Source organism: Rana temporaria, chromosome 1, assembly GCF_905171775.1.
Source record: "Rana temporaria chromosome 1, aRanTem1.1, whole genome shotgun sequence".
NCBI lineage: Eukaryota > Metazoa > Chordata > Amphibia > Anura > Ranidae > Rana > Rana temporaria.
The window spans coordinates 362,998,107-363,017,918 of NC_053489.1; the positions used below are offsets into that span (position 1 = coordinate 362,998,107).

At 46.2% G+C, this 19,812-nt stretch overlaps 1 protein-coding gene across 1 annotated transcript in view; it reads right to left on the reverse strand.

The window, feature by feature from the left end:
- POLRMT (RNA polymerase mitochondrial) overlaps positions 1-19,592 on the reverse strand; it is a 271,113-nt gene extending 251,521 nt beyond the window's left edge. The window contains exons 1-2 of the mRNA XM_040322078.1: positions 19,421-19,592; positions 96-179 (exon numbers count right to left, since the gene is read on the reverse strand). Of these exons, the coding sequence (XP_040178012.1) occupies positions 96-179; positions 19,421-19,520 (184 nt within the window). The 5' untranslated portion in view covers positions 19,521-19,592. The remainder of the gene's footprint in view (positions 1-95; positions 180-19,420) is intronic.
- Positions 19,593-19,812: the final 220 nt, after the last annotated feature.

Genomic DNA, 19,812 nt, shown 5'->3' on the forward strand with positions numbered 1-19,812 from the left:
TAAGGGAGGGAAAGAGGAAAACTATCCCATACACAATCAAAAGTACACCTTTAGTTCATTAGGATGTTTTTATTAAGTAAATTCATTTAACTGACCTTCAAGTAGTTCGGTTCTACCCCGATCACTGATTGTGATCTCATTCTTCGGTTTTGCAGAGGATGACCATCTTTGTGTGCTTCCTGAAAGACATTTGCAATGGCAATTAGTAAGAAAAGTGGAGGTAGCATGACAAAGATATTCACTGAATTGTATTTTTTATTAAAGTGTATGTATAGCCATTTGTTTTTTACATTTTAGATATATAGATTTAGAACCCATATCAAATTTTTATTATTGTTTAAAATTTCACTTTGTCCTAATGGCCAGTCACAGAAACAGTACATGAATGGAAATGCAGTATTTTATAATTATCATCAAAAGAAGAGTGAAAAGAGACATAAAGATAGGGCACATCTACATAGTTACATATATAGTTACATAGTTCGTCAAGTTCAACCATAAGAAATAAAATAATAATATTGTACAATCACATATACCCAATTCTATACCCACAGTTGATCCAGAGGAAGGCAAAAAAAAACAGCAGAGCACAATCCAATTTGCTACAGCAGGGGAAAAAATTCCTTCCTGATCCCCGAGAGGCAATCGGATTTACCCTGGATCAACTTTACCTACAAATCTTAGTACTCAGTTATATTATGTACATTTAGGAAAGTACCCAGACCTTTCTTAAAGCAATCTACTGAGCTGGCCAGAACCACCTCTGGAGGGAGTCTGTTCCACATTTTCACAGCTCTTACTGTGAAGAAACCTTTCCGTATTTGGAGATGAAATCTCTTTTCCTCTAGACATAAAGAGTCCCCCCTTGTCCTCTGTGTTGACCGTAAAGTGAATAACAACACTAAGTTCACTATATGGACCTCATATATTTGTACATGTGGATCATATCCCCCCTTATTCTTCTCTTCTCAAGAGTGAATAAATTCAGTTCCTCTAATCTTTCCTCAAAGCTGAGCTCCCCCATGCCTCTTATCAGTTTGGTTGCCCTTCTCTGCACTTTCTCCAGTTCCCTGATATCCTTCTTGAGAACTGGAGCCCAAAACTGAACTGCATATTCCAGATGAGGTCTTACTAATGATTTGTACAGGGGCAAAATTATATCTCTCTCTAAAGGCTTGTTCACACTTGACTAAATTTCTAATGCTCAAATGCACCTATAGCGGTAGTACGAGAGTCAGATTGGCATCAATGAGCTTTAGTATGGGCATTAGACAGGCGTTTTACAAGCATTAAGGAGGAGTTTAAAAACCCTCCCCAAATGCCCCATGGGCAGTGCTAAAGCATTTGCGAGTCGTTACCATAGACTTGAATGGGAGGCGCTGAAAGGCTTCAAACACCCCGTTTCAACACGAGGCTTCAATTTTGAAGCGAGGCGACGCCAACGCTTAGTGTGAACAGCACTATGTGCCATCTATTGTATCTTGTACATAGGTGTTTGAGGGGCATTTTTAACACCTCTCAAATGTCTGCTCCTAATGCCAAGAGTAACAGTGGGTCCAAAGTTAAAAAATACCGTATTTATTGGTGTATACCACGCACTTTTTCTCCCTGAAATAAGGGGGGGAAATCATGGGTGCGTGTTATACGCCGATAGTGTATATCAGAGGGGAACGAGCGCCAACAGAGTTCACAGAGCCGTCAACTCCCGTTTACTCGGCTTCCACAGTAAGTGACTGCCGACTGAGAGCCAAGTAAACAGGAGATGACGGGCTCAGTGATTTCCGTCACTTCATTGATGAGAGATGGTGAGGAGGCAGATTGGCATTAATCAGGCTGCATTGATGGGAGATGGGCACAGATCGTGCTGCATTGAGGCTGCAGATGGACGCAGATCAGGCTGCATTGAGGCTGCAGAAGGACGCAGATCAGGCTGCATTGAGGCTGCAGAAGGACGCAGATCAGGCTGCATGGATGGGCACTGTCCATTTTGCTTGAAAGTAATTAAAAAAAAATCTCCTAAAAATACCCTCTTAAAACGAAAGTGCGTGTTATACGCCGATAAATACGGTAAATCCTCACAGATGTTCAATTATCCAGATGGCCAGGAACACAGAAATGTGTATTCGAAAAGGCCTGAATATTAGAAATATAAATATTAGTTTATAAAATATGAAGTCCAGTGTTCACAGAGATTTTCAACCACAGATATTGATGTCGGGTGTAATTTGCCACAGCTCAAGCGCTAATTGTTGATGTAGGTCCATCCATCCATTACAAATAGAGATCTTCAAATTAAAAAAAAAATTAAAAGAGAAATTGTTACAACTGAAAGAACGTACTCCAAGCAGGCTGGTATTTAGACAGACACTGGATCATTAGCGAATTTTGTTTAGTCTCTCGGAATATGGTCATTCTGTAGAAGTATTTTATACACCGATAACATTATTAGCCATAACATTATGACCACCCACCATAACCTATTAAAGCTTGGACTCCACTAAGACCTCTGAAGGTGTGCTGTGGAATATGGCATCAAGCTGTCAGTAGCAGATCCTTAAAGTTTCAAGGTTCCATGGGTCGGACTTGTTTCTTCGGCACATCAAAAAGATGGGTCGATTGGATTACGTTCTGAGAGAATTTGAAAGCCAAAGTCAACATGTCAAAATTGTTGTCGTGTTCCTCAAACCATTCTTAAATTAATTTGACCAGGCAATCTCCTTCCATTGGTCTGTAGTCAAGTTCTGATGCTCATGTGTCTATGGTAGTCTGCAGCTATGCAGCCCCACCCAATGCACTGTGTGTTCTGACACCTTTATCTATTTAGGTTACACCTATTTAATTTACATTATGCCCTCTCTTTCTGTATGTGAATGATGGCATTGTACTTATTTTAAAGTGTTTGTTAACCCAAAAAATAAAGATCCTGTCCCTTTAACCGCATAACGGCCGCCGCATGTACATATACGTCGGCAGAATGGCACCGACAGGCAGAACGACGTGCCCGCACGTCGCTGCCTAGACGTGGGTCGGGGGTCCGATCGGGACCCCCCCCCCAGTACATGCGGTGGTCGGAAATTGTCGGGAAGCAATCCGGGATGAGGGGGCGGCTATTCGTTTCTAGCCGCCCCCTCGCGATCGCTCCCTGGAGCTGAAGAACGGGGAGAGCCGTATGTAAACACCGCTTCCCCGTGCTTCACTGTGGCGGCTGCATCGATCGTGTCATCCCTTTTATAGGGGGACACAATCGATGACGTCAGACCTACAGCCACACCCCCCTACAGTTGTAAACACACACTAGGTGAAACATAACTCCTTCAGCGCCCCCTGTGGTTAACTCTAGGGTTGTCCCGATACCGATACTAGTATCGGTATCGGGACCGATTCCGAGTTTTTCCGTACTCAGACGCCGATACCCCGCCCCGATACACAAATAGAATACTTGCTGCCGACCGTCGCCGCCGACCGCCGAAGCTGCAATCCGCCGCGATCCGCTGCCATTCGCCGCATCCCCGCTGCCGCCGACTGTGTAATACGGGCGGGAACATTACAGCTTTGAATAGCTGTAATGATTCTCACCACGCATAGACACTCCCCCTCGCTCGGGTGAACTGTCCAATCCCGAGCGAGGGGGAGTGTCTATACGCAGCGCGGCGCCAATCATTACAGCGATTCAAAGTTGTAATGTTCCCGGCGTATTACACAGTCGGCGGCAGCGGGGATGCAGGTAAGCGTGACATGGCTGGATGGGGGGAGACGCTGGATGGGGGGAGACGCTGGCTGGATGGGGGGAGACGCTGGCTGGATGGGGGGTGACGCTGGCTGCATGGGGGGTGACGCTGGCTGCATGGGGGGTGACGCTGGCTGCATGGGGGGCGACGCTGGCTGCATGGGGGGCGACGCTGGCTGCATGGGGGGTGACGCTGGCTGCATGGGGGGTGACGCTGGCTGCATGGGGGGTGACAATGGCTGCATGGGGGGGTGACAATGGCTGCATGGGGGGATACATGGCTGCATCTGTGGGGGGACATGGCTGCATTTGGGGACACATTTTAAAAAAAGTATCGGTATTCGGTAGGGTTGTCCAGATACCGATACCAGTATCGGTATCGGGACCGATACCGAGTATTTGCGCTAGTACTCGTACTCGCTCAAATACTCCCGATACCAAAATAGAATACTTTTTTTTTTTTTTTTTTTTGTGACATCGAGCGGTGCATAGAGGCAGGGCCGGATTAACCGTGGGGCTGATTGAGCTGCAGCTCCAGGCCCCCATCATAATATAGGCCCAAACTTAATTCCCTCACCAGGGCCCGGCGGCCGGCCGACGACCGCTATATAATAAATCCACACGTCCAGGCAGCTGCAGCCTGCATTATGATATAGGCCTAATTGACGCAGTGAACAACATTTAATCGTGGGCCGCGAGTAGCGGCCGCGAGCCGCTGCTATGATTCACAGCAGAGCCGCGGCTATCCACAACAACACAGCCTCTTGTAGCGCGGGCGGTGCCAGTGCGCCGAGGCTGAGCGTGCTCCTCCCCTTCAGTACTGTACTGAACACAGACACTGACTGTAGGCGGAGCTTGACGTCCCCCGGCGGCGTGCATGACGTCATCCAGAGGCCGTACCCGGCGTCCTAGGAGTCTCCATTGCCTTGCGAAAGGACCGCACCGCACGATCGACAGGAAAAGTACAGTAAAAAGCAAGTAAGCCATGAGCGCTGGGGAAGTCACTGTCATACAGATGAGATAATGTTTAATTGTGCAGAAGAAGTGTGGGTACAGTACTGGCTGCAACGAACCTGAAGTGGTTAACTTTTTTTTTTGGGGGGGGGGGGTGCTATATCAGTGCAGGGAGGCAGCTTATTAGTGCATCTCATCAGTGCCACATTTATGAGTGCCATCCAATCAATGCCAGTGCCACCTATCAGTGCCATCCATTTATGAGTGCCATCCAATCAATGCCAGTGCCACCTATCAGTGCCATTGGATGGCACTGATAGGTGGCACTGGCATTGATTGAATGGCACTCATAAATGGATGGCACTGATAGGTGGCACTGGCATTGATTGGGTGGCACTGATGAGATGCACTATTAAGCTGCCTCCCTGCACTGATGCACTAATGGGCACTGATAGGTGGCACTGGCTAGCTGCACTTTTGGGCACTGGCACCGATGAGCTGCACTGATAGGTGGCACTGGCAGTGATCACTCCTTCAATGACATGTAGTTTTCCAGTACCGTATGCTAAAAAACAGCCCCACACCATGATGTACCAGTTCTTCATAATTCTAAAGAAAATATCCTTAGTCTGTATTGTGGTTTGAAAATGGTCACATGACATTTAAAAAAAGTATCGGTATTCGGTATCGGCGACTACTTGAAAAAAAGTATCGGTACTTGTACTCGGTCCTAAAAAAGTGGTATCGGGACAACCCTAGTATTCGGTATCGGCGACTACTTGAAAAAAAGTATCGGTACTTGTACTCAGTCCTAAAAAAGTGGTATCGGGACAACCCTAGTTAACTCCCAAACTGCAACTGTCATTTTCACAATAAACAATGCATTTTAAATGCATTTTTTGCTGTGAAAATGACAATGGTCCCAAAAATGTGTCAACATTTTCCGAAGTGTCCGCCATAATGCCGCAGTCACGAAAAAAAAAAAAAAAAAAAAAAAAAAAAAAAAAATCGCTGATCGCCGCCATTAGTAGTAAAAAAAAAAAAAAACATTGATAAAAATGCAATAAAACTATCCCCTATTTTGTAAACGCTATAAATTTTGCGCAAACCAACCGATAAACGCTTATTGCCATTTTTTTTTACCAAAAATATGTAGAATACGTATCGGCCTAAACTGAGGAAAAAATATATATTTTTGGGGGATATTTATTATAGAAAAAGTAAAAAATATTGAATTTTTTTCAAAATTGTCGCTCTATTTTTGTTTATAGCACAAAAAATTTAAACCGCAGAGGTGATCAAATACCACCAGAAGAAAAGGACGCAAATTTCGTTTCAGTACAACATTGCATGACCGCGCAATTACCAGTTAAAGCAGCGCAGTGCCAAATTGTAAAAACACCTCTGGGCATTTAGCTGCATATTGGTCCGGGGCTTAAGTGGTTAAAATGGATGTAAACCCGATTTTTTTTTTTTGCTGACACAATGTAGAGTATAAGATTTCCTAACATCGGTGGCCAGTCTTGCCACAAAGAGTTAATCCAGCTCTGAGCAATCCTCTTTTCTTTTTTCAGTGAGATAAACGGACAAACAGGAGAAAACTTTTGTCCGTTCTTCCCCCTTGCTGTGAATGGCAGGTTATTTACATATCTCATGCACTAGCTTGATAGGCATTATGTTTCAATTCCTTTTCTGGATTTTGAATGAATGTCATGATCATAGCAGAATTTTGGTGTAAGGAAATTTCTCCCCAGCGCTGCACTGATCATCCCTGACTGTCCAGGTAGCGGATTAAGCATCAGAGCATTTGCCCGAGTACAAGTACAAGCAAATGCTCGGTATCAGCAACGATACTAGCATCGGTTTCGGTGCAACCCTAGTTGTCAGCATATGTGCCTCCATCATCTGCAGCCCTGCTCTGTGTCCTCGCCTCTATCCTCTTCCACCCTCCCCTCTCCGACTGCCTGCTCCGTGCCCTCCCCTCCCTTTCTGCTTCTCAAATTAGGGTTAATTTTACATTATCCTCTTTGTTTAAATTCATCTAATGTACCCCTGTGATTGTGCTTTATTAAAAATGCTGCTGAATACAGTGCATTGAAAAAAGTATTCGTACCCCTTGACATTTTCCACATTTTGTCATGTTACAACCAAAAACGTAAATGTATTTTATTGGGATTTTATGTGATAGACCAACACAAAGTGGCACATAATTCTGAAGTGGAAGGAAAACGATAAATGGTTTTCAATTTTTTTTTACAAATAAATATATGAAAAGTGTGGCGTGCACTTGCATTCAGTAGGGGTGCAAAGGATCAAAAAACTCACGGAATGGATCGATCCTTGGATCAGAGTCACGAATCGGATCATTTTCTGATCAGCAAAAAAAACCTTAGTTATAGAAATACCGTTACCGGTAAGTCTGAGTCTTTCAGGACAGCACCTGGAGAGAGCGCAGCTCCACCCACTTCCCAGGAAACACTGCAGTCAATGCTATAACTTCCGCCCCCTTCCACCATGGCCTCAGTTGTTCACGAGTACCTCCGGCCACGCTGAAATTAGATAAGCAGAACATAGAAACTACACGCATTAGCATATATATATATTATCTTTAATAACAAAAGGGAGGGTTATCGGTGCTGTCCTGAAAGACTCATAGAAATACCGTTACCGGTAAGTCTAACTAAGGTTTTCTCACCTCGTCTTTCAGGACAGCACCTGGAGATGATAACCGAGTACTTACTCTAGGGTGGGACCACCGCTTGCAGGACCTTCCTGCCAAAAGACTGCTCTGACACAGAGAGCAAATCCATCCTATAATGACGAGCGAAGGTGGAAAAGCTCGTCCACGTTGCCGCTTTACAGATGTGTTCTGGACGAAGCTCCAGCCCGTTCTGCCCAGGAAGTTGCCACCGCCCTAGTAGAATGGGCCATTACTCCCGGAGGAGGATCCAAACCTTTAGCTTTGTATGCCTCATGGATAGCCATACGTAACCATCTAGCCAGAGTACTCTTGGAAGCCCCATGCCCCTTGCGGGATCCAGAAAACAGAACGAAAAGCGAATTCGCCTTTCTGAACTCGCTAGAGACCTCTAGATAGCGTCTAATGCATCTCCTGACATCTAAGGAATGGAATTCCCTCTCCTTCGGACAAGAAGGAGTTGGACAAAAGGTAGGTAACACTATTTCCTGCGTCCTATGAAATACTGACACTACCTTCGGAAGAAAACTCGGATCAGTTCTTAATACTACCCTATCAGGGAAGATTGACAAAAAAGGCTCCAAAATGGAAAGCGCTTGAAGCTCGCTAACCCTCCTCGCTGAGGTGACCGCTACCAAAAGCACCAATTTCAAAGTCAGAAATTTTATAGAGGCGTCTACCAGTGGTTCGAAGGGCTTTTTAGTCAAACTCCCCAGGACCACTGATAAATCCCACTTGGGGAAAAATTTAAACAGGGGAAGGCCTAGCCCTGGCTAAGGCCTTAAAAAATCTAATGACGTAGGGCTCTAGAGATAAACGTCTCTCTAGAAACACTGACAAAGCCGCCACCTGCGCCTTCAAGGTGCTGGCTGCCAGACCCTTATCCATACCGTCTTGTAAAAACTCCAAGACGGAACAAGTATTCAAAGGAGAATAATTTTTATCTTCACACCAAGAATTGAAAACCTTCCAAGTCTTGAAATAGATGGCCCTCGTGACCTCTTTCCTGCTACTAAGTAGCGTATCTACCAAACGTTTGGACAAACCCTTCCTGCTAAGAATTAGCTCTTCAGTAACCAGGCCGTGAGTCTTAACCGACTCACGTCTGGATGAAGTAGAGGGCCCTGAAATAGTAAATCTTTTCTGACTGGCAGTACCCAGGGATCTTCTACTGCCAGCTCCAACAGACTCGAAAACCAAGGCCTCTTGGGCCAGTACGGGGCTATCAGGATCAGAGTAGTCTTCTCCTCCTGAAGCTTCCGTAACACTAAAGGAATGATCTGAACTGGGGGGAAGGCATAGCACAGGCGGAAGGGCCAGCGTTGGACTAACGCATCTAGACCCTCTGCCTGGTCCATTCTGTTGAGAGAAAAATAAGCCGGAACCTTGGCATTGGACTGGGACGCGAACAGGTCTATCTGAGGGGAACCCCACCTGTTTACTAGCTCTTGGAAGACCTCTGGGCATAAACACCATTCTGATTCCAGAACCCTCGTCCGACTTAAAAAGTCTGCCAGAAGGTTTAGGCTGCCTTTTAGGTGTACTGCCGATAGGGAAGCCAAGTTCACCTCTGCCCAGGACAGAGTCTGTAAGGCCAGATTGAGGAGTACCTTGCTTCTCGTGCCCCCCTGTCTGGCAACATACGCCACCGCTGTGGCGTTGTCTGACAGAATCTGGACATGTTGGTCCAGAATCAGCTCCTGGAAGGCCCTTAGCCCTAACCAAATGGCCCTGAGTTCCCTCCAATTGGAGGACCTTCTGGACTCTTCCCTCGTCCAGGATCCCTGTGCCATCTGCCCGTTCAGGTGAGCACCCCATCCCCACGAACTCGCGTCCGTAGTTAGAACCCTTGTAGTGGGGAAGGACCAAGACAGGCCTAGGCGCAGATTTGCCTGGCCTCTCTACCACCAAAGTTTCCTTTTCACTGAAGACGGAACTCTGAATCTTTTCTCTAGGGATTCCCCATGTGTCCAATTCTGAAGGATCACCTGTTGTAGGTCCCTTGAATGGAGACGAGCCCACTGCACCGCCGGAATGGCGGCCGTGAGTAAGCCCATTGTGGACATGGCTGAGCGAACAGAAATCGGCACATTCGACTGAATTGTCTTCACCGCAGCCTGAACTTTATCTTTTCTTCTGGTAGAAAAATCTTCCCCTGAACAGAGTCTATAGTGTATCCTAGAAAGACTATCTTCTGGGAGGGCACTAGATTTGACTTCTCTTTGTTCAGAATCCATCCGAGCCCTTCCAAATGAGCCTGGGTCCTCCTCAGGTCCAGGAGAAGCTGCTCCTCCGACTTGGCGAACACCAGGAGGTCGTCCAAGTATGGAATTATAGAAATCCCCCTGAGCCTTAGGGGTGCCAAGGCCTCTGCCACCACCTTTGAAAAGACTCTGGGAGAGGAGGAAAGGCCGAATGGGAGGGCTCTGAATTGGAAATGTCTTACTCCGCTCTCTGTTCTGATGGCTAGGCGCAGAAAGCGCTGGGAGGAAGTCCTGATCGGGATGTGCAAATATGCATCCCTTAAATCTATCGATGCTAGAAAGCACCCCAGAGGAAGAAGCTTTCTCACCGAGTATATAGAATCCATGCGGAATCTCTTGTACCGGATAGCTAGATTCAGGACTTTTAGGTTTAAAATTAACCTGAATTTGCCCGACGGCTTCCTTACTAGAAATATATGGGAATAACAGCCCTCCCCCTGTTCCTTCTGGGGCACTGGTGTAATCACCCTCTGTTGGAGAAAATCTTCCACTAATGACAGCATAGCCCGAGATTTCTCTTGCTCCCTGGGCAATTGGGTCACATAAAACCGCGACGGTGGTCTTCCCGAGAACTCAAGTGCGTAGCCCTCTGCAATCAGTTTGAGGACATACGGACTGGACGTTGCCTCTGCCCACTGTGGAAGGAAGGCTTGGAGCCGACCTCCCACAGCTGGGAGACCGTCACTGGGGCTTAGCAGGCTGGCTGGGGGAGCGAAATAACACCCCAGGCTTCCCGCGGCCCCTCTGGGAGACCCTGGCCTCTTTGCGCATCCTTAGGACCCTTGGCTTGGTAAAAAAAGGACGAAAATTTTTCTTGGGCACCGAATCAACCTTTTTCAAAGGAAGAGCCTTCTTTCTATCCGCCGTCCTATCCAGAACGGCGTCTAGCCCTGTGCCAAACACCAAGTCTCCTTCAAATGGTAACCCACACAGTTTCACCTTAGAGGCTGTGTCCCCCTGCCAGGTCTTAACCCATAAGGCCCTTCTGGTTGAATTTATCAACGCCGAGGATCTGGCGGAGAGCTTCACGGATTCAGCAGATGCATCCGCTATATAGCCTACCGCTTTCATAAGGACTGGAAAGGACTCCAAAAGCTCTCTACGAGAGGTCCCAGCCTCGATGTGACCTTTAAGCTGATCCAGCCAATGTTCAAGGTTTCTAGCCACCACAGTGGATGCCATAGCTGGCTTGAGATTAATCAAGGTGGTATCCCAAGCTTTTTTGAGCAGGGTATCTGCTCTTTTATCCAGGGGATCTTTAAGGGTACCTGTATCCTCAAAAGCTAGGTCAGTATTGCGAGAAACTTTCGAGAATGCTGCATCCAGTTTAGGCCTTTTATTCCATGCCTGCGTTGGATCTTCATCGAAAGGAAATCTCCTTTTCAGAGATTTAGAAAAGAAGGGTGCCTTTTCCGGGTCCTTCCATTCTCTCTTAATTGTTTCGGACAATACTTTATGTACCGGGAAGGTACGATGTTTCACCTCATCCAACCCTTTGTACATCCTGTCATGTAGGGACAGCTGAGTCGCATCTTCCTCAATGTTTAGGGTAGAATGAATAGTCCTTAATAGGTCATCAACCTCCTCTAAGGACAGTTTATAGCGCGAGGAAGAAGTATCCCTTTCTTCTTCTTCCTCCGCTTCCGAACCTGAAACAATATTTTCAGGCTCCTCCTCCTCGGACTCACTGTCTAACCTTCTAGATGTGGAGGGGGTACTGGCCCTGACCTTAGATCCCTTAGCCGGACCCTTGTCCAGGAAGGCGCGAAAAGACTGGAAAGTCTGGTGCAACTCCTCCCTAAACGAAGAGAGCAACTCCCCCGTACCCTTGACGGTGGGCTGCTCAGAGGCCGAACTAGTAGAGGCCTCCCCCCTGACAATCTCCGCAATACAAGTTTTGCATAAAGGTTTGGTCCAGTTCCCCTTAAGGGAAGCTTTACAAGTAGCACACCGCTTCTTGGAAGGAGGAGGTTCTACCACTTTAAGTTTTTCTTTAACTTTCTGAAACGACACAAAGGACAACAACGCTATGTTTAACCTTTGTATGCCAGACCAGTAAATCACCAAGTGCACACAGCTAGTGAACAAATAACACCAGAACCCATCACCGCTGTACCAGAAAAAACTACACACACCCACAGAAGTGACTAGGGTGAGTGAGGCAGGCTCCCCTCCCCCGAAGGGGCAGAAAAGAGGGACCTAACAATACCCTGGTACATTGACCACCGCTGGGTCTCCTACCTGGGCCGGGCTGGTGCTTGTGGCTCCTGCTCCCGCCACCTCCGCTGCGTCTTCTGGCTCCATGGTCCCAGAACGCTGCGGGCGTGCGACAGCTTTTTAAAATTCCCGGCTCTTTCTCGCCGCTGCGAGACCCGGAAATAGCACCGCCGAGGCCACTCCTCCTCCTGCGTTCCAGGCGGCCGGAACCGGAAGCCGCCACGTGCCGCCGGAAGTCCCGCCTCCACCCGGAAAGGACGTCACTACGCCCTCCGCTCCGGGACCTCGTATGCCGGAAGAACGGCACCTGACCGCCCCCCCGCAAGCTACGATGCCCGGACTCAGGGAGCGGGACCCCCAGCAGCCTCTGTCCTCGCCGGACCGAAGAGGAGAAGTACCCGACCTTCACCCGCGCGTCAGGGGAGAAGTCGAGTCCGCCTCCTGGAGGATCACCTCCTAACATCACAAAAACACCGGTATGCTCCAAAACCACCTTCCCCGCCTGGGGAGAGAACAGCACACCCTTGGTTCCCTGCAGCGCTTCCACCATGGCCGGAGGAAACACTACAACTGAGGTCATGGTGGAAGGGGGCGGAAGTTATAGCATTGACTGCAGTGTTTCCTGGGAAGTGGGTGGAGCTGCGCTCTCTCCAGGTGCTGCCCTGAAAGACGAGGTGAGAAAATTTGGGGAAAAACAATTATATATATATATATATATATATATACACACATATACACACATATACATACACACATATACACATATACATACACACACATACATACACTAGGGCTGCAACTAATGATTATTTTCAAAATCGATGAGTTGGCCGATTATTGTTCCGATTAATCGACTAATCGGATAATCTTTAAAAAAAAAAAGTGTGGTGTACAATTTAGTTAATATGCAAAAAAAAAAAAAAAAAAAAAAGGCAATTTATTCTTAAATATCCATATGCAGTGGTCAAACAAAATAAATAACCAACTACAGTAATTGTAATGCCTTCTATTACCTCCACTTTCTCTGGGTTCAGATGCTGATCTTTCCTGCAGTCTAAGTGATTTTTATTTTTTTAAACAAACTTGTTATACTTACCTGCTCTGTGTAATGGTTTTGCACAGAGCAGCCCTGATCCTCCACTTCTGGGGTCCCTCACTGATGCTTCTGGCTCCTCCTGCCCTCAGAGAGCCTCAATAGTAAGCTGCAAAGTATAGTATAGAGCGCCCCCTATAGCAAGGTAAAAAAATTCTGCAAAGGACTACATGTCCCATGAGGCATTGCTCCTCGCACTTTCACATTCACAAATTCTCAGGCACTTAGTGACATGTATGAATGGTGTACTGAGCTGTATGTGTGCTGCACTGTATTTCGATATGTAAACAAATAATGCATACTATATGGCCGATTAATGACAACTATTGACAACTATTTTCATTATCGATTAATCGATTAGTTGTTTCGGCCCTAATATATATATATATATATATATTATATATACACACACACACACACACACACACACACACACAGTAAAACCTTGGATTGTGAGCAACATTTGTTCCAGAAACATGCTTGTAATCCAAAGCACTTGTATATCAAAGCAGGGTATAAAAGAGAAGAGAGGCACCTTCAGGTGTAGCAATAAGTTTCTAAATGTTTTACCTTCATTAAATGTAACCATATTGCTACACTTAGAGGCTGCTCTCTTCTTTTATACTCCGTTGTAACATGACGCTACTCTTACATTGTCGGTAATCACGGCAGGAGTGTAGATCTGTGTGTGTAGGAGACCAATGTGTGTACCCAGTACAGAGGAACACACATCGGTCTCCTCCCCTTGAGTCCCCCCCCCCCCCCACAGTTAGAACGCACCTTAGGGAACATATTAACCCCTTCAACGCCCCCTAGTGGTTAACCCCTTCCCTGTCAGTCACATTTACACAGTAATCAATGCATATTTATAGCATTAATCACTGTATAAATGTGAATGGTCCCAAAAACGTGTCAAATGTGTTCGCCGCAATGTCACGGTAAAAAAAAAAAAAAATCGCGAATCGCCGCCAATACTAGTAAAAAAATTAATAAAATAAAAATGCCATAAATCTATCACCTATTTTGTAGACGCTATAACTTTTGCGCAAACCAATCAATATACGATTATTGCGATTTTTTTTTACCAAAAATATGTAGAAGAATACGTATCGGCCTAAACTGAGGGAAAAAAATGTTTTTAAAAAAATTATATTTATTAAATAAAAAAAGTGTTTTTTTTTTTCCCAATTGTCGCTCTTCTTTTGTTTATAGCGCAAAAAATAAAAACCACAGAGATGATAAAATACCACCAAACGAAAGCTCTATTTGTGGGGGGGGGGGGAAACAAAGATTTTGTTTGGGTACAGTGTTGCATGACCACGCAATTGTCATTCAAAGTGCAACAGTGCTGAAAACTTAAAAAATTGGTCTGGGCAGGAAGGGGTTGAAAAAGCCCTGTATGGAAGGGGTTAAGGAGAAATTTCTTGCACCCACAGGTAAGCCTTAATCTAGGCTTAGCTGTAGGTGCAAGTTGTGTGGTTGCGTTTACAACCACTTTAAGAAGCACATAAAGATCCTGGAGTGGCCTAGCCAGTTTCCAGACCCTAATCCCATAGAAAATATGTGGAGGGAGCTGAAGGTTCGAGTTACCAAACATCAGCCTCCAAACCCTAATGACTTGGAGAGGATCTGCAAAGAGGAGTGGGACAAAATCCCTCCTGAGATGTGGCCAACTACAAGAACCGTCTGACCTCTGTGATTGCCAACAAGGGTTTTGCCACCAAGTACCAAGTCATGTTTTGCAAAGGGGTCAAATACTTATTTCACTCATTTAAATGCAAATCAATTTATAACTTTTTTTAATGTGTTTTTCTGGATATTTCTGTTCTTCTGTCTCTTACTGTTAAAATAAACCTACCATTAAAATTATAGACTGATCACTTCTTTGTCAGAGGGCAAATGTACAAAATCAGCAGGGGGCCAAATACTTTTACTGTGTAGAGTTGGTGCGGGACAGCTGCAAGATGATGAATGTTTGTTTTGTCATACTTCGTGCTGTGATGTGTTATAACTTGTCGCAATACGCTGCACATATAGGCATTACATCCTTGTTCTTAATCCACTTGACCTCCGGAAGATTTACCCCCTCTATGACCAGGCCATTTTTTGTGATACTGCAGGGCTTGACAAATTTGCTTGGAATCTAGTAGCCAGCTAAAAAAGTTGAGAGCCATAATTGCGCCCCGTCCCGCCGGGCTCGCACGCAGAAGCGAATTCATACATGAGCAGAGCCTGCATATGAAAACTGTTCAAACCACACGTGAGGTATCGCTGCGATTGGTAGAGCGAGAGCAATAATTCTAGCCCTAGACCTCCTCTGTAACTCAAAACATGCAACCTGTAGATTTTTTTAAACGTCGCCTATGGAGATTTTAAAGGGTAAAAGTCTGTCGCCATTCCACAAGCAGGTGCAATTTTGAAGGAGATGGCAGTGCAAACAGACAGGGGAAGCCCCATTAGCATTGCTGGTTGTCTTGTCATACCAATGGCCAGCACAAGATGGCGCCAGATCACAGAAGGAAGCATAGGCTTGCAGAAGGCCGCAAAGCCACGGCCTCAATTACCAGCCAGCGCGGCGGGGGAGCGCAGGGCGACAGAGGATACCCCAGCTGTGCCAGGTCGCTAATTCTAGTCGCAATTGCGACCTGCCGCCTGGAGTTTGTCGAATACGGCACTGCGTTATTTTAACCGCCAATTGTGTGGTCATGCAATGCTGTACCCAAATAAAATGTATGACCTTTTTTTTCTCCACAAAGAGCTCCAACAATTGTAACAATTGTAATATATATATAGTTTACTTTCCTGCTATAAAACCTATCCAATAAAAAAATAAAACTACATATTTTTAATTAAAAAAAAATCCCCAAAGTTGTAGTGTCTACAAATGTGATTTAAATTTCATTTTTAAAAGTAATGGCAGTGATCAGCGACTTAGTGGGACTGCAATATTATGTCCTACGTTCTGCCACTTTTTGGGGATCTGTGATACAAACAGTGAACCGTGCTATAAATATGCACGGTCACTGTACCAATGACACTGGCTGGGAAGGGGTTAAACATCTAGGACAATTAAAGGGTTAACTGTGTGCCCAGCCAATTTTGTAATGTACTGTGTGAGGTGCTTTTAATAAGGGAAGAGATGGAATTTATTCCTTGCTTTGCGGGGACACAAACTCCAGCCCTTCTCTCTTGTCAAAATGGCAATCTGCCTTGTTTACATAGGAAGATCGCAGTTCTGTGTCTCTGCCTGACAAACGGTGGGTCCCGGAGGACATTGAGTACCCTGCACCTTGCTGATCGGCTTCCACTGTGTGTAATCACAAATAAAGCGAGCCGCACATGCACGCCCCCTACCCGGAAGTGTCAGATCTCTCACACACACACAGCTGTGCTCATAAGTTTACATACCCTGGCAGAATTTATAAATTTCTTAGCAATTTCTCAGAGAATATGAACGGTAACACAAAAACATTTTTCACTCATGGTTAGTGTTTGGCTGAAGCCATTTATTATTAATCAACTGTGTTTACCCTTTTTAAATCGTAAAGGCAACAGAAACTCCCCAAATGACCCTGATCAAAAGTTTACATACCCTGGTGATTTTGGCCTGATAACATGCACGCAAGTTGACACAAAGGGGTTTGAACGGCTATTAAAGGTAACCACCCACATTTGTGATCTGTTTACTTGTAATTAGTGTGTGTATAAATGGTCAACAAGTTTCTGGACTCCTGGCAGAGTCTTGCATCTTTCATCCAGTGCTGCACTGACGTTTCTGGATTCTGAGTCATGGGAAAAGCAAAATAATTGTTAAAGGATCTGTGGGAAAAGGTAGTTGAACTGTATAAGAAAAGGATATAAAAAGATACCCAAGGAATTGAGAATGCCAAATCAGTTAAAATGCAAATCAAGAAGTGGAAAAATGAGGGGTTCTGTTGAAACCAAACCACGATCAGGTAGACCAACTAAAATTTCAGCAAAAAACTGCCAGGAAAATTGTTTGGGATGCAAAGAAAAACACACAAATAACTTCAGATGAAATACAGGACTCTATGAAAACATGTTGTGTGGCTGTTTCAAGATGCACAATAAGGAGACACTTGAAGAAAATGGGTTGCATGGTCGAGTCGCCAGAAGAAAGCCATTACTACGCAAATGCCACAAAGTATCACGCTTACAGTACGCCAAACAGCACAGAGACAAGCCTCAAACCTTCTGGCACAAAGTCATTTGGAGTGATGAGACCAAAATTTTACTTTTTGGTTACAACCATAAACGCTACATTTAGAGAGGAGTCAACATGGCCTATGATTAAAGGGGTTTTCCACCTTTTTTTTAAGTTTATTAAAAGTCAGCAGCTACAAAAAGTGTAGCTGCTGGCTTTTAATAAACTGACACTTACCTGCTCCACGGCTCCAGCGACGCGCCGGCCGGGGCTCCGCTCCTCGCCCCCCCCCCCTCATTCTTAGTGTGGGCACCCGGCAGTGACAGCTTTCGGCTTCACGGCCGGGCACCCACTGCGCATGCGCGAGCGGCAGTGCGCATGCGTGAGCGGCGCCGTCCGGTTGGACAGGCGCTCGCCTATAGGGAGGGGCTGTGAAAAGGCGATTAAGCTAATCGCCTTTCCAGCCCCTCGGCGGAGGGAGGAAGTGGGACAGGAAGTCCCCTTCTCCTGAAGCCCCCACTCCCCCCCAAAAATAATTACATGCCAAATGTGGCATGTAAGGGGGCGAGGAGTAAGTTAAGAGGAAGTTCCATTTTTAGGTGGAACTCCTCTTTAAGGATGAGCTCTGGCGTGTTCGCATAGTACACGTGCAGAGCCCGCCAGGAAGTGTGCGCGGCACTGTCTAATCACAGTCAGGGAGACATTGTCCCGATGCTCGGCTGCAGGCATCGTGAAATGTCTCCCTGGCTGTGATTAGCACAGCGCCGTGCACACTTCCTGGCGGGCTCTGCACGTGTACTATGCGAACACACCAGAGCTCATCCTTACCTATGATGAAAGATACACCATTCCTACTGTGAAACACGGAGGTAGATCGATGATGTTTTGGGGATGTGTGAGCTACAAAGGCACAGGAAATTTGGTCAAAATTGTTGGCAAGATGATTGCAGTATGCTATCAAAAAATACTGGAGGAACATTTGCATTCATCAGCCAGGAAGCTGCGCATGGGATGTGCTTGGACATTCCAACATGACAATTATCCAAAACACAAGGCCAAGTCGACCGGTCATTGGCTACAGCAAAATAAAGTGAAAGTTCTGGAGTAGTCATCTCAGTCTCCTGAGCTCAGTATTATTGAGCCACTCTGGGGAGATCTCAGATGTGCAGTTCATGCAAGACAGCCCAAGAATTTACAGGAACTGGAGGCTTTTTGCCAAGAGAAATGGGCACCTTTACCATCCGAGAAGATAAAGAGCCTCATTCACAAATACCACAAAAGACTTCAAGCTGTCATTGATGTTAAAGGGGCAATACACTGTATTAAGAACTGGGGTATGTAAACTTTTGTTCTGGGTCATTTGAGCCCCGGTATAACCCGGTTATACCGGGATGATGTCTGCAGCTGCCGTACCGTTTTTTAGAGCGGGCGGCCGGCTCTTCAGGGATAACAACCGATCCTCCACGTCCGCCGGCTAGAGAAAGGCTTTGTTCCAGTCTTCTCTCTGTAAACACGGAAGTAACGTCACTTCCGGTTTACTGGTGCTGGTCAGAGTGGAGGGAATATTTTTTCCGTTTCGGGTGCATGCCCATCCAGCTCCCGCTCGCATGTTCTGTCTTGGCTCAAGTCCCGGCCAGCCACCTGCCTGCTTATCTCCTTGCCTTCCCTGGCGGACTAATCTTACTCCGCTCCCCACCCAGTAGTAGCCAGGGCCTGGAGATTAAGACTTGACAGTAGGGAAGAGCTCCGGCATGTTGGCACACTCCACGTGCAGCGCCCACCAGGAAGTCAGCACGGCACTGCGCTAATCGCAGGGAGACATTGTCCCTATGCGTGGCTGCAGAGATCGGGAAATGTCTCACTGCCTATGATTAGCGCAGCACAGTGCCGAATCCTGCACGTGGAGTGTTCCAACACACCGGAGCTCATCCTTACTTGACAGGCTGTGAGGCACGTGGCGACAACGGGCAAATAGTTGCTGATTACTGCCATTACTAATAAAAAATAAAAATTTCATTTTAAAAATCTGAACACCTGATCTGCAAATCATTTCATTTCCAATCCTGTGCTCTTAGTGTTGTCAATAAAGTTGTGTGTGGTCCAAAGGTGGCAGCCTACTTGTGTACCAAGCTGAGAGTGCGCGGACACACACCTAATGGAAGATGCACAACATTTAACTGAAGGGCACTAGAGGACGAATGTCTGTGGGGGGCAATGAGGAAAAGTGTGAGATAAGCGTGTCCACCTATTCTGTATGAAGGAGAGGAAGAGCCCACGTGTTTGTGCCGGAAGTGCGGCTTACCTCGGTCTAGGAGCCGCCTGCAGCGCACACACATCCCCGGGCCGCGTGCTACCTGTTCCCGGAGAACCCGAGACAACACAGACAACCTCAACCCCAACATTTTCCTTGCTGGGATAGAGAGTACTTCCGAGAGGGCGAAAGGACCTTGGTGACGTCACAGCCACATGACAAGCCGGGTGGGGAGGAGCTCGTGTATATAAACAAGACTACGTTTTAGCCAGGGAAATGTGAAAAGTGACACGGCTGTGCTAAAGGGGTTTGGAAGTATATAACGACGGTCACTACTGAGCTTGCCTGCTTGATAACTATTGGGACGTTCAGAGTCCGACTAGGAATGGCAGAGAAAGGTCCCTTTACAGAAACACTACAATCCATTTAACCTTAATTCCTAT